Source organism: Grammomys surdaster, unplaced genomic scaffold (genome assembly GCF_004785775.1).
Source record: "Grammomys surdaster isolate TR1022 unplaced genomic scaffold, NIH_TR_1.0 309, whole genome shotgun sequence".
Lineage (NCBI taxonomy): Eukaryota > Metazoa > Chordata > Mammalia > Rodentia > Muridae > Grammomys > Grammomys surdaster.
Window position 1 is genome coordinate 1207026 of NW_021604728.1, and position 12731 is coordinate 1219756.

Consider the following 12731-nt stretch of genomic DNA (forward strand, 5'->3'; position numbering starts at 1 on the left):
ACAATGTCTTAGGTTCCTAGGCTCAAATGATCTGTGCCTCAGATTTCAAGGCTGGGACTGTCGGGCACCCCATTACACCTGGCTTCGTTTGTCATTTTTTATTCTAAACTTCAGCAAGTATGCTCTGAGGTGCAGTTTTCACAACACTATTGACACTAACCATCTTATATGACCTCTTGGCCACTCTGTATGCTTCATTTGGAAGGATGTTCAGATCCTTCGTGCTTTCCAACCTCTTATTAAGTCAGGCTCTCAAGAATCCAGGCAGGCTGCAGACATGCTATGTATCTAAAAACAACTGAGCCACCTATTCTGCTTTTAGGTGTTGGAATCACAGATGTATATCACTGTGCATGGTTCTACTTTGCCTATGCCACACACACACCTGTTTGGGTATTTTGTTTTTTGCTTTCTCAGAAAACAGGGTTTGTTCTTCCTTAATCTGCCTGTGGCTCCCTTTGCCTGCTCCAGCATTGGGTTGCCTTTTTATTGTAAAGCACACATGTGGTTGTAAGGCTTGCATCTTAAATCTGTATTATCTTTACAGGATAAAAATAAATTATTAGGTATAGTAATGTCTATGCATAATAGTAAGCCACAGTACTAAAACTGGAAATTCACCAAGGAAGCAGAGTTCCAGAGGAAGTGGAGATGTTGATGGGATCTGAACCTCCAGCCTTCATTCAGGGTTCTGTGCTGGGTGATGTCACAACATACTAGGACCTGCTATTGAGACCCACTTCCACCCTGGGATTTCTTCACAAAACATTGAACTTTTATGTTCGTATGGCTGGACTTCTGGATGACTGTGCTGGGGTGGATACTAGCATTGTGGAGTCCTGGAGTGGACCTGACTGACTGGTTGAGGTATGAGGGTTCCTGCCACCTAAACAGCCATCAGTGTCTATCTGTGAGGCCAGGAGGTTCAGTTCTACAGAACTCAGTAGCCAGTGTTGGTACAAACTTCTGTAGTCTTGTGGCAGAAATTTCCCTGTCCAATCTATTTGCAGTGGGAGACCTGTGATTGGATAGGAAGGCGAAATGGCAGTGGACATGGACCCCCCCTGCCCCCCCCACCGTGGCTTCAAGTAGCATTAGGTAGAAAAGAAATCTAAAGGTTAGGATAACTGGGATAACTTGTCTAAATTGTGTGGACATCTTGGGATTTGAGTCTTTGCCAATATAGAAATCTGATCCGTTAACTATATGCCTTAGAGTTTTGATTTATCCACTGATACGTGTGGTGACTGATTGTGGGGGTGTACGATCCATTGTGGTGTGGAGCTAGTGTGACTGCGAGGGGAGCTCTGGAGCTCCGGCCCCACTGGAGAGCCTGCCGAGATGAGGATACCCAGCTGGGGCCGCCGTTAGTGCTGGAACATGGCAGCTAAGCCAGGAGCCAGCTGGTTGAGTTCTTTTCTAATACCTCCCGCTACAGAGTCTAACACCACGTGGTTTATTTTAGGCATGTTTAAGCACAACACAGTTTGGTGAAAACAATTCTGGTTGTAATTAACTCAAATCCACATGTACAACAAAGCATACATAAGCCTTCTTGAGGAACGAACCAAGCTAAATACAGATAGGACATGACTACATGGAAACTGTAAAGTCCATACGGATATGTTCTATAGATTTATGGAGAAAAGCAGATTTATGATAGGAGTCTAGAGAGAGGTCCAGTGCCAGAAATGTCTCTGGCCACAAACAGCACAAAGGTCACACAGCCTTTTGGGGGAGAAAACAGGTTTTGCCTTCCTTCCCTTGAAGGATTAACCAACCGTGTGTGTTTAACATTCTAGCTTCTGCTAGTGTTTATCTGTGAGCACAAAGACCTTCATGCCTCCCACATCTAGGGACCTGCATAGTTGCTTCCATGACATGCTCATATCAAAGGGTGAGGTCACACCTAAACAGCAGAGACATCAGGCTTTCTGTAACAAGGTGGGTGAAGAGATACTGGGGTGCCAAGTGCTGGGAAGGACTTTGGGGTGGGGGGTTCCTCAGTACGTGTGAAACCAGGGCAGTGTGAACTATTAGGAAATCTTCAGCACAGGCAGCTGCTTCTTCCTGTTAGCCCTTCTTCCCCAGGGTCCTTTATGCGGCTTTGCTTTCCAATGGCCAGTGGGGTCCCAACTGAATAGGGGTCACAACCAAGTCCTTTCCATGACCCATAAGGCCACTCACTCCTGGCTTTGTTTCTACCACTTATTGTTATGAGACATCCCTGTGGTTTTCCCTAACTGTAGACTCCAGAAGTGACAGTGCTGGGCCCTATTGATCTATTTATATGAAGGAACAGGTTCTGAGCTGGGTTGGCCACATTGTGGCACACTGCTGTCTAAGGGCCTTTGCACTGGTCCCTGTTCACCTTGGATTATGCTTTTCCCCCTGCATATACACGTGGCTCCCTGTCCCATTTCAAGCTGTGGTCACCTTGAGTCATGGTCCTCAGAGGTGTCCAGCCCAGTCCCCCAAGTCTCCATGTGTGGTTTTATAAATCTAACGAAGTCAAGAGTCTGAGCAGGGAAGTATTGCAGGTCAGCCAGATGGGTGTAGGAAGGATGGCTGCAAGGATGGAAGCAGAGATTGGTAAAATTCATCTCTGGAAGTGAGACAAAGGGTACATATATTCTCAAAGGTGAGAATGCTCAGGGTGAGTCAGACAGCCTGAAAATGGAGGAATGAAGTTACAGAGAAGGAACTGGGGCTTACACACCGGTGGCCGCGGGTCCGGATTTCATGCTGGCTGTGTATCACTCTTTGGCAAAATTAAAAAAATAAGAGTAACGTGTGGAGTCATATGTGGTGACTTACACTTGTAATCCCAGCACTTGGGAGGCTGAGGCAGGAGGGTTGCCAAATGTTGGAGGACAGGAGCTGGGTATGGTGGTACACACCTTTAATCCCAGCGTCTTTGAGGATATATATGAGAGAGATTTCCAGGCGGGTCAGGGCTACATAGTGAGACGGTTTTACGTCATTAAACACATAAGCGTCTGGCAATTGGAGCAGCTTCTGGAAACGACAAATGCTGGGAAACTTTATGGTCCACACACCACAAAGACAGTGGTGGAACTGCAAGAGCAGCGGTGACCTCCCAATGCCAGGGTTAGTGCCGTGGGCCAGGCAAGGACCTGCTCAGTACCCCTGAGACGGTGCTGGGGCTAACTGGGCGTCAGCAGTTATTACCTGCTGAATGGCTCCCTGGTGCATTCCGGAACTGCACGTTTTAATGATGTGGTTTCACTTTTCTAGCCGCGCCGACACTGAGCCTTTCCCTTCTCTGGAGAACTGCATCTAGACTGGCTTGGATCCCGGTGGGAAGCCCCACCCACTGGGTCCACCCCACTAGGCGCGTCCCAGAAAGACTTTTGTCCGCCTTCGGCCGCCTTCCAAAGCTTGCCCGCTTCCGCCTTCGTGCACGTGGTCAGCTTCGGGGTTCCGCGGCGCCGTGAGTGGGTCCGGCGGGACTTTCTTCCCTCCTCAAGCGCGCCGGCAGCGCGATCTCTAGGGGGTGGGGTGGGATGCACGGGGGTGGGCAGGGGCTGCGGGGTCACAGGTCAGCCTAGGATCACGGGCGCCGAAGGGCCGGAGCCAAGAAATCAGGAAGACGGGGCAGGGATTTCGGGGCTGCAGAGTTCGGCAGGGATCGCTGAGGTCCGGGGTCGGCGCCCGCCATCCCGCAGCGCATGGGTTTCCCCCGCCTTTGGGTCGCACTGCTGAGAGCCTGGGGACGGTGGACGGCGCGCCCAGGCCCGCGCGTGCCCGGGTAAAGACCCCGCGACCGGCTACCTCTGTACTGATTCTCCCACGACTGCCCTGAGCTGTCTGCCTCCTCTTGCTTACCCGTGTCTTGTTTCCATCGCTGCCTTGTGCTGACTGCCCTGCCAGAGCGCTGCCTGCTTGTGTCCAGCTCTGCCTCAAACTCCACTCTTGCCCAGCCCCAGCCGCTCTTGTCATTGAAGAACCTGGTTTGTCTTTAGGCAAGGTCTTCAGAGACCGCTGAGGCAGGCAGAGAGCTAGGCTCTCTCATTAGGCTCTGCTTTTGTACCCTTTTACCACCTTGGTCACTCATGCCTGTTTTTTTCTCAGCCTGCCGCCTATGGCTGGAAACAAGGTGCCACCAGCGCTGGCCTCACACCAACCTGACAGGAAGGGCCGAGGTGCCTGGGTCTGGGAGGAGACTGAGCATCCTGCCAAGAGAGTCAAGGGCGGTGAGGATGAAGAACCTCCACGCAAGCTGCCAAAACGCAAAATTGTGCTGCTCATGGCCTACTCGGGCAAGGGCTACCACGGCATGCAGGTGAGGAGGGCTGCGCCTAGACAGCCCCTACCTGAGTCAACCCTTGGTTCCCTGATGCCACTCAGAGCAAGCCCCATCCTAGGAAACAGCAAAAACGCAGAGTCCTCCATGACAGTCTTGGGTGGTTTTCTTCCACGATGGATGGTTAAACAGGCAGCTCTGTGGCTGATTCACATGTGACCTTGGGAGTAGTGAGTCTTCATCGTTAGGGTGGTGCCTGCACCGTACCTGGGGAACTGTGTGATGTGGGCAGGTTTACTGAGAGTGGGGACCGGATTGCTGCCAGGTGCTACCTGTCCAGCATCCTGAGGGGCCTGGGGAAAGCTAGGCTCTATCTCTAACCCACCCACTAGACTTTCTTATGAAAGCCCCCCTGCACCCCCCCCCAGCGAGCGTGGGTAGAATCTTGTTCATTCTTGTCACCTCTGCTGTTGACATTGTTTCAATTTCTGATTTTTCTTTGAGACAAACTTTAACCTTTATTATCTTTTTCTGTGTATATGAGTGGTTTGCTTGCATGCATGTCTGTGTACTGTGTGCATGTACTTCTCTCAGAGGCCAGGAGAGGGTGTACTATCCCCTGGGGTTGGAGTGACAGGCACTTGTGAGCTGCTATCTGGGTGATGAGAATCAAACCCAGTCTTCTAGAAGAACAGCCGGTGCTGGAAACACCGAGCCATCTCTCCGGTAACTTTTCCCACTTTTTAAACTTTTATCTTGAGCCACCGGATGGAGTTCATTACTGTGATGTGTCCAACCAAAACATGGCTCCAGGCATGATGACCAGGCTGACCAGGTGTGATGGTGACTTTGAAAGAATGACAGCCATGACCTAAGTCATGTTCTGTTTTATTGTTAAGGAGTTGTAGGCCAACTGGGATGATGGCACACAGACTGTCATCCTGGCATTCAGGAAGTTGATGCAGGAGGATTGCCAAGTTCAAGGATAGTCTGGGCTACAGTCGGGCTTTGTCCCTCTCCAGTAAGAAACACATAGGCTTCGAGGTGCCCTGAGAGTGGGTAGGGAGTGGTGGCTAGATGGTGCTTTTAATGTGGCCTAGGCTGTGACATTCCTGAGGACGTGCAGACTGCACTGCTTCTGGGAGACTGGTTTGCTATTGGGGAGTAGTCTTTCTCAGTAATATCCTGTTTGCCTCAGTTTCCCCGCTAGCGATATGACAGAGATGCCGGTCTCACAGAGCTGAGTGAGGGATATGGTCACTTTTTGTTATGTTTTTTGTTTTTGTTTTGTTTTTTTTTGTTTTTCGAGACAGGGTTTCTCTGTATAGCCCTGGCTGTCCTGGAACTCACTCTGTAGACCAGGCTGGTCTCGAACTCAGAAATCTGCCTGCCTTTGTCTCTCAAGTGCTGGGATTAAAGGCGCGCACCACCACTTCCTGGCTGTTATGGTCTTTTTATGTCACTTGGGAAATGTTCCTTCACGTCTGTGGCAGTGAGAAATAAAGGGTAGAGCAGGCTTTGAAAAGACTGTCTCAGCCAGGGAGTGTGGTTGAAGTTTTCACATGCCCCTCTTCCCTTGGGAAAGATCTCCCCAAGAGTCTTGGATCTGGTCTCTATTCTGAGGATCGGTGGGATGCTGATGTGTCTGACCTCATGGGGTCATGAACACCACGAACCCCACGGTTAGGGAAGGCTGAGGGACGCAGCGTTAGAGCTGGCTCCAGAACTGACGGCCAGCTTTCGGGCAGGCATCCATCTCAAGAGCTCTTGAAAACGGGTTATCCGCTTTTTTTTCTTTAGAGGAATCTGGGGTCCTCCCAGTTCAGGACCATCGAAGATGACTTGGTATCTGCCTTAGTCCAGGCAGGTTGTATCCCCGAAAACCACGGCACAGATATGAGGAAGATGTCCTTCCAGCGGTGTGCTCGCACAGACAAGGTATGTTGTGTCCTGCCACTTTCACTGTCCCATGGTCTCAGGGTCCACCTGTCAGAAGGGATCCTAGCCAGGGCTCACACCTGTTGAGTCACGATAGCAACTTTGATGGTAGTGACGCGGTTTGTGTGCTGTCTTACTTACAAAAGAGCTTAGGTTGGCTTGAGTTGGTGGCGCTTGTCTGTCATGTCGGTATTTGAGGGAAAGAGCATATTGTTTTGTTGTACAGAGGGACCAGGAGTGCAGATTACTAAGCTGGTGCTGCATCCTGGGTGGGCTGCACAAGACCCTGTCTTCACCGGCCTTTGCTTTCCTTGGATAGTTCTGAGAAAAAAAATTAAGAAGAGGGATGATTTATTGGGTTGTAGAGAGAATTTGGCAGCTAAGAACAATTACTGCTCCTCAGAGGATTAGGGTGTGGTTCCTAACACACACATCCTGGGGCTCATACCTCCCATAACTCCAACTCCAGGGGATCCAATACCTCTGGCATTTTTGGGTACCTGTGCACATAATTATGCATATAGGGAATGTACAATAGTTAAAAATTTAAAAAAGAGAGATGACTAGCTTGGTGGTGGTGGTGCATGCCTTTAATCCTAGCACTCAGGAGGAAGAGGCAGGTTGATCTCTGAGTTCGAGGCCAGCCTGATCTACAGAGTGAGTTCCAGGACAGCCAGGGCTATATACACTAGTCTGGAATGTAACAGGTTCAGGGCAAAGACCACCGGAGGCTGTTTTGGTTCTAAACAAGGCAGGTCTCACAGTGATTGCAGTTCCAGCTTTCAAGAGAAACAGATTATGAACAGTAGCCAACAGTGAGGTTTGTACCAGTGTGCCCGGCCTCTGGCATTTCTTCTATCTGTTCCCATAGCCTTTGGGGACCTCTGCCTGATTTTGCCTGTACATTGGCTTCCTCCTCTACTAGGTAAGGCTAATCCTAACAGTCTGTATCATTTATCTACACAGCCAAGATGTGTTCATTGCAACTTGCAGTCACTATGAGTGCCTACCAGTGGGAACTGTCTTCCCTGTGTGGGCACTAGGACTTTTTAAGTTATAATTCTAATAATTGCATTATCATCATCATTATTGTGTGAGTGTACACAAGTGGACGTCAGTCCTCCATGGGTTCCAGGGATTAGGTCCACAGGCTTGCGTGGCAGTGTTACTACATACTCGGCCATCTCTCCTGCCTAGGTGAGAGGTCTTTGACAACATGGTGTGCCTACATGATAGTCATATTGCCACATGGCTCATTCCACAGAAGAGGCTGCCTGTGACTGATGGCCTAGCTTTTGTACTTTACGTCACCAGAACAAGTCCCACTGTCTCTGATTGATGTATCCATCCTGGACTCAGTTCCTAGTTGATGGTGGCACTTGGGGGGCACATCTTGAGAGGATACATCACATTCTCCAGGCCCGGGACATACAAAACCATACGACTGGGCCCTCGTTGGTAGGTCTTTATGATTGGGTTGACCTCTGAAGGATCCTGCTGTGTATAGGTCAGAGTGATAACAGATATTCCCTAGTACAGCCAGGCATGGTGGGGCAAGTGTCCCAGAACTTGGGAGAACTCCAAGTTTGAAGATAGCTTAGGCTGTAGAGTTCAAGGCCAGTCTTTGGTATATAGCCGAATACTGTCTTATGAAAAACAAGAAGTAACACTGGACCTTCGTATGCACACTTGTCATCTCAGAAGGAGGGGAGGGATTGTGGCAAGACTGTTATCAGTTGGAGGTTAGCTTGATGTACGTGAGAGAGTTCCAGGCCAGCTAGGGTCATGTATGGAGACCCATTCCCAAAAGCACCCCCCTCTTCCTCCTCAGGATCAGGTGTGAGGTTGTGTTGGAGGACAAGGCCCCTTACCCACCTCTCCTCTCTGCTCTGTTTTCTTTCCAGGGTGTGTCTGCAGCTGGGCAGGTGGTATCCCTAAAGGTGTGGCTAATTGATGACATTCTGGACAAGATCAACAGCCACCTTCCATCCCACATTCGGATTCTGGGTAAGCTTCCCTGTGCTACCACCTGAGTGGCCTCATGTGGACAGAGGCTGTGTCTGCCCTGCCGTCTCTAGCCGAGCTGGTACTCAGTAGGTGGCAGGGTGCTGTGAAGGTTTGGTGTTGTTCCCTCAGGACTGGCTAGCTGAGAGAACGGTTCCACCGCCTTTGGCTGTACTGCTCTGATAATCTGTGGGTACTTTTCTCACAAATGGTGGTTATGAGCGTGCAGAGAGTTAAAGTGAGGCCAGCGGTGTTCTCTTGTAACAGGACTGGCAAATGGACTTTTAGAACCTGGAGCCTTATGTTTGTTCGAAGTGCTATTTCTGGCCCCTTTAACTTCTTTTAATTTTTTTTTTTCCCTTTTTTTGAGACAAGGTCTTTTTGCGTAACCCTGGCTGTCCTGGAACTCACTAGATAGACCAGGTTGGCCTTGAATTTACAGAGAGCTGATTACTTCTGCCTCTTAGTGCTTAAATGCGTGCACCTCCACACCTGGCTTAAAAAAAAACAAAAACAAAAACAAAAAAAAAAAACCAACCAACTTTGTATTTAATTAAGTTATTTATTTTGTTGGCAATGCTAGGGCTTAAGTCCAGGGCCTTGTACACACTGGTCAAATTTTTCTTCCCTCTTCCTCCCACGATCACCCCCTAACCCTCATCTCTAGGTAGGCTCTTATTGTGTAGTCCTGGCTGGTCTGGAGCTCTGCTGTATAGACAAGGAAGACCTTGTACCCACAGAGATCTGCCTTCTGAGTGCTGGGATTGAAACATTTAGTACTAGTCAAGTTTTCTGTCTCTGAGCTGTACTCTCTAGCCCACTTTTTTTTTTTTTTTTTAAAAAAAAAAAAAAAAAGAAAAAGAAAAGCTGTGTTAAGACTATGGCGAAAGCAGGGAGTTCTTGTCCATCCTGGCCACAGAGTAAAACTCTCTCAAGAATAAAATCAAACTAAGTAATACATAAACGAACAAGCAAGCAAGGACGGCCTTTTGAAGGCCTTGCTGTTTGTTGCCTCCATGCTGTTCTTGGGTTTGTGGTCTTCGTGCCTCAGCCCGGATGCTGGATCAAATGTGCACCACCATGCTTGGCTAGTGGAGTGCAGTTTTATTTGGTTTAGTGTTTTTCTGTTCTGAGGACAGTTTCATCCTGGGGTTTTTCAGAGTAAACTCTATAAAAGTCACTTTTGGTTGCCTTGGGTGTGTCTTGCCATTCATGTCCAGGAAGAAAATTTAATAAATTACCTGGGAAGAACCTCTAGTTTGGTGTTGGGTTTTTTTTGTTTTTTGTTTTTTTTTTGAAACAGAGTCTTACTAGCCTTGCTAGCCTTGGCTATCTTGGACCAGGTAGACCAGGCCAGCCTCTTGATTCCTGGGTGCTGGGATTAAAGGCGTTTGCCACTAACTTTTTTTTTTTTTTTTTTTTTGTTTGAGAATTTCATACATATATATGAAGGGTTTGATCAGAATGTCCCTAATCTCTCCTTGCTTCTTTTTTTTAAAATTTATTTATTTATTTATTTATTTATTTATTTATTTATTGGTTTTCCGAGACAGGGTTTCTCTGTGTAGCCTTGGCTGTCCTGGAACTCACCCTGTAGACCAGACTGGCCTCGAACTCAGAAATCCACCTGCCTCTGCCTCTCATGTGCTGGGATTAAAGGCGTGCGCCACCACCGCCCGGCTCCTTGCTTCTTTTGTATAACTTTTCTCCTGACTTGGTGCCCCTTGCATGTATAGGAGCATCAGCTGGAGCATGGGTAGCCTCTCTGGGGCTGCATGCCTAAAGAAAATTGATTCTCTTTGCCCAGCAGCTGTCAGTTGCCAACAGCTCTTCGGCTAGGGGTGAGAACCTACAGTTTTATTCAGTTCGAGTTTTCTTGTTGTTGAAATCTTCTGTATCTGTAGAAAGACTTCTAGTATTCTAGGTACTAGCTACTACTACTTTGATGGCTCATGACTGAAGGCCTGGTCAAAAGCTGCACTACAGATTAAAAAAAAAAGATTTATTTTATGTGCATCGGTGTTTTGCCTGCATGTATGTCTGTGAGAGGGTGTCAGGTCCTCTGTAGCTGGAATTACAGGTAGTTGTGAGTTGCCATGTGGGTGCTGGGAATATAATCAGGGTCCTCTGGAAGAACAGCCAGTTTTCTTAAGTGCTGAACCGTCTCTCCAGACCTGCGCTGCAGATTTTTAACCTGGACTTGGTGTATTTGTCAATTCCACTCTCAGCAGGTTTCTTTGTCATTTGGGGTTTGTTTCATTCTGACCTTCAGTAGATTCTGAGTTTGGACTCCTTTCCTGGGCAAGTGGTACCAGAACAATGCTGTCAGTCTGTCCCCCACCTTGGAAGTGTTTCTGCTCACCAAAGTTTCCTTTAACCTGTCCCCAAGGATTGAAGAGGGTCACAGGCGGGTTCAACTCCAAGAACAAGTGTGATGCCAGGACCTATTGCTACATGCTACCTACCTTTGCCTTTGCTCACAAGGACCGGGATGTACAGGATGAGAGCTATCGCCTGAGCGCAGAGACCCTGCAGCAGGTCAACCGGCTTCTGGCCTGCTACAAAGGCACCCATAACTTCCATAACTTCACCTCGCAGAAGGGGCCACGAGAGCCCAGTGCACGCCGCTACATTCTGGAGATGTACTGCGAGGAGCCCTTTGTACGTGAGGGCCTGGAGTTTGCTGTGATCAAAGTGAAGGGCCAGAGCTTCATGATGCACCAGATCCGGAAGATGGTTGGCCTGGTGGTAGCCATTGTCAAGGGTTATGCCCCTGAGAGTGTCCTGGAGCGCAGCTGGGGCGAGGAGAAGGTGGATGTGCCCAAGGCCCCAGGGCTTGGCTTAGTCCTGGAGAGGGTTCACTTTGAGAAGTACAATCAACGCTTCGGCAGTGACGGGTTACATGAGCCCCTAGACTGGACGCAGGAGGAGGGGAAGGTGACTGCTTTCAAAGAACAATACATCTACCCGACCATTGTCAGCACTGAGCGGGATGAGCGGTCCATGGCCCAGTGGCTTAACACTTTGCCGATCCACAACTTCAGTGGCACTGCACTTGGAGCGGCTGACAAGGGTGCCAAGGTAGGAGTTGGGTCTAGAGTGTGCACGGTTTGCATATGTGCACTCATTAGCTGGGTAGGCTGAGCGAGAGGTAACAAGCTAAGTCGCAGGGAATCCCCAAAGTCGCATGCACAGCCCCTGGAGGAGTGGGCCACCTCCTGCTTCTGCCCCACGCCTTGGTCTTGGCTGCCTGTTGAAGTAGTGGTCGACCCCTAGGCAAGGTTTACTCTCGGGTTGGTATTGGGCTGCACCTCTAAAGGCATAGTAGGCTGCTTGTCCCTCCTTGTTCAGCTTTGGTCTGTTCCTGTGGCCTTCCCTCTAGTAGAGAACCTTTGCTCAGAACAAGCACTTGGCACTATACCCAGGGTTCCATTGTTTTTCCCTATGCCCACACATGGGAGTGCTTACAAGTTGGGTCTCACGCTCCTTTTCCTGTTTGCCCCTTTCCTGCAGGTCCCCAGTTCCCTGGAGGGCAGTGAAGGGGACGGAGACACTGACTGAAACCATATGTAGATCCTGCGACTGCTATGAGTGCTGAGGCTGGAATCTCTGCACCTGCCTGTCACCCAGGACGGGGAGCCAAGAATTCAGGGGCCAGCTCGTGGATGTAGCCTGGCTTCATAACCTCAGGATATTAAATTCTCATCCCAGGAATCAGCTGCCTATTTTAGCCCATGCATTGTGTGTATACACCTTAGCATGAAAGGACACTTTTTAAAAAAAAAAAAAGAAGTGATTTTTTTCCTATTAAATATGTTTTGCTTAGTGAATTATTCTTTTTCTATTTTCCTTTTCTGGTTGTGAGATGAGTGGAACATTGTTGTGTTGGGCATAGCTGAGGTGCACAGAGGGTCAGCACGGAGTGTGGTTGACTGGGCAGGCAGTCTGCTCCCAGCTGATACTGACTCTCTTCTATCCGGACCGATCCTTTGAGACTATTCCAGTTTTCTCTGAAGTGGCTACACTGGTGATTTCATGCTGCCTGTTCCTGGGGAGACCTCGAGTGGGACTGTGCTTCAGCAGCCCACTTTCATGCCCTAGTGTTCTTCACCTCCTTCTGGGTCTCCTTTCTTATGCTGTGTGACAGTTGGTGGCTCCCACGTATCCTTCCTCACTGGACACCCACGCATGGCCACTCCCTGAGCATTAGACTTGGAATGCCCCTTCAGCCCCATGTACTCCTCCCAGACTTTTCTTGCCTTGCATGGGTGAGGCATTCTCAAATTTCTAGCACAGTCAGTGTTACAGGGCCCTTAGACCTGCACAGATGGCTTCTTCCCGTGACCTGCATTTTCGGTTGGTTTGGAATGGCAAGCAAGCCGGGCAGTGGTGGCGCACGCCTTTAGTCCCAGCACTTGGGAGGCAGAGGAAGGCAGATTTCTGAGTTTGAGGCCAGCCTGGTCTACAGAGTGAGTTCCAGGACAGCCAGAGCTACACAGAGAAACCCTGTCTCGAAAAACCA

At 49.2% G+C, this 12731-nt stretch overlaps 1 protein-coding gene across 1 annotated transcript; it reads left to right on the forward strand.

Annotated features, from left to right (window-relative positions):
• Window positions 1-3420: 3420 nt before the first annotated feature.
• Window positions 3421-12042, forward strand: Pus1 (pseudouridine synthase 1). The gene is made up of 6 exons (XM_028777378.1): window positions 3421-3772; window positions 4096-4306; window positions 6068-6205; window positions 8110-8212; window positions 10599-11290; window positions 11723-12042. Exons 1-6 carry the CDS (start codon window positions 3693-3695, stop codon window positions 11768-11770), a joined length of 1272 nt encoding a protein of 423 aa, XP_028633211.1. The 5' UTR covers window positions 3421-3692; the 3' UTR covers window positions 11771-12042.
• Window positions 12043-12731: the final 689 nt, after the last annotated feature.

Excerpts from the sequence above, each read along its gene's own strand:
- Pus1 (XM_028777378.1), top strand. The coding sequence starts at position 3,693 with ATGGGTTTCCCCCGCCTTTGGGTCGCACTGCTGAGAGCCTGGGGACGG. Across the intron at positions 6,206-8,109 it reads GGTGTGCTCGCACAGACAAG|GGTGTGTCTGCAGCTGGGCA; the intron begins GTATGTTGTGTC and ends TTTTCTTTCCAG. Across the intron at positions 11,291-11,722 it reads CGGCTGACAAGGGTGCCAAG|GTCCCCAGTTCCCTGGAGGG; the intron begins GTAGGAGTTGGG and ends CCTTTCCTGCAG.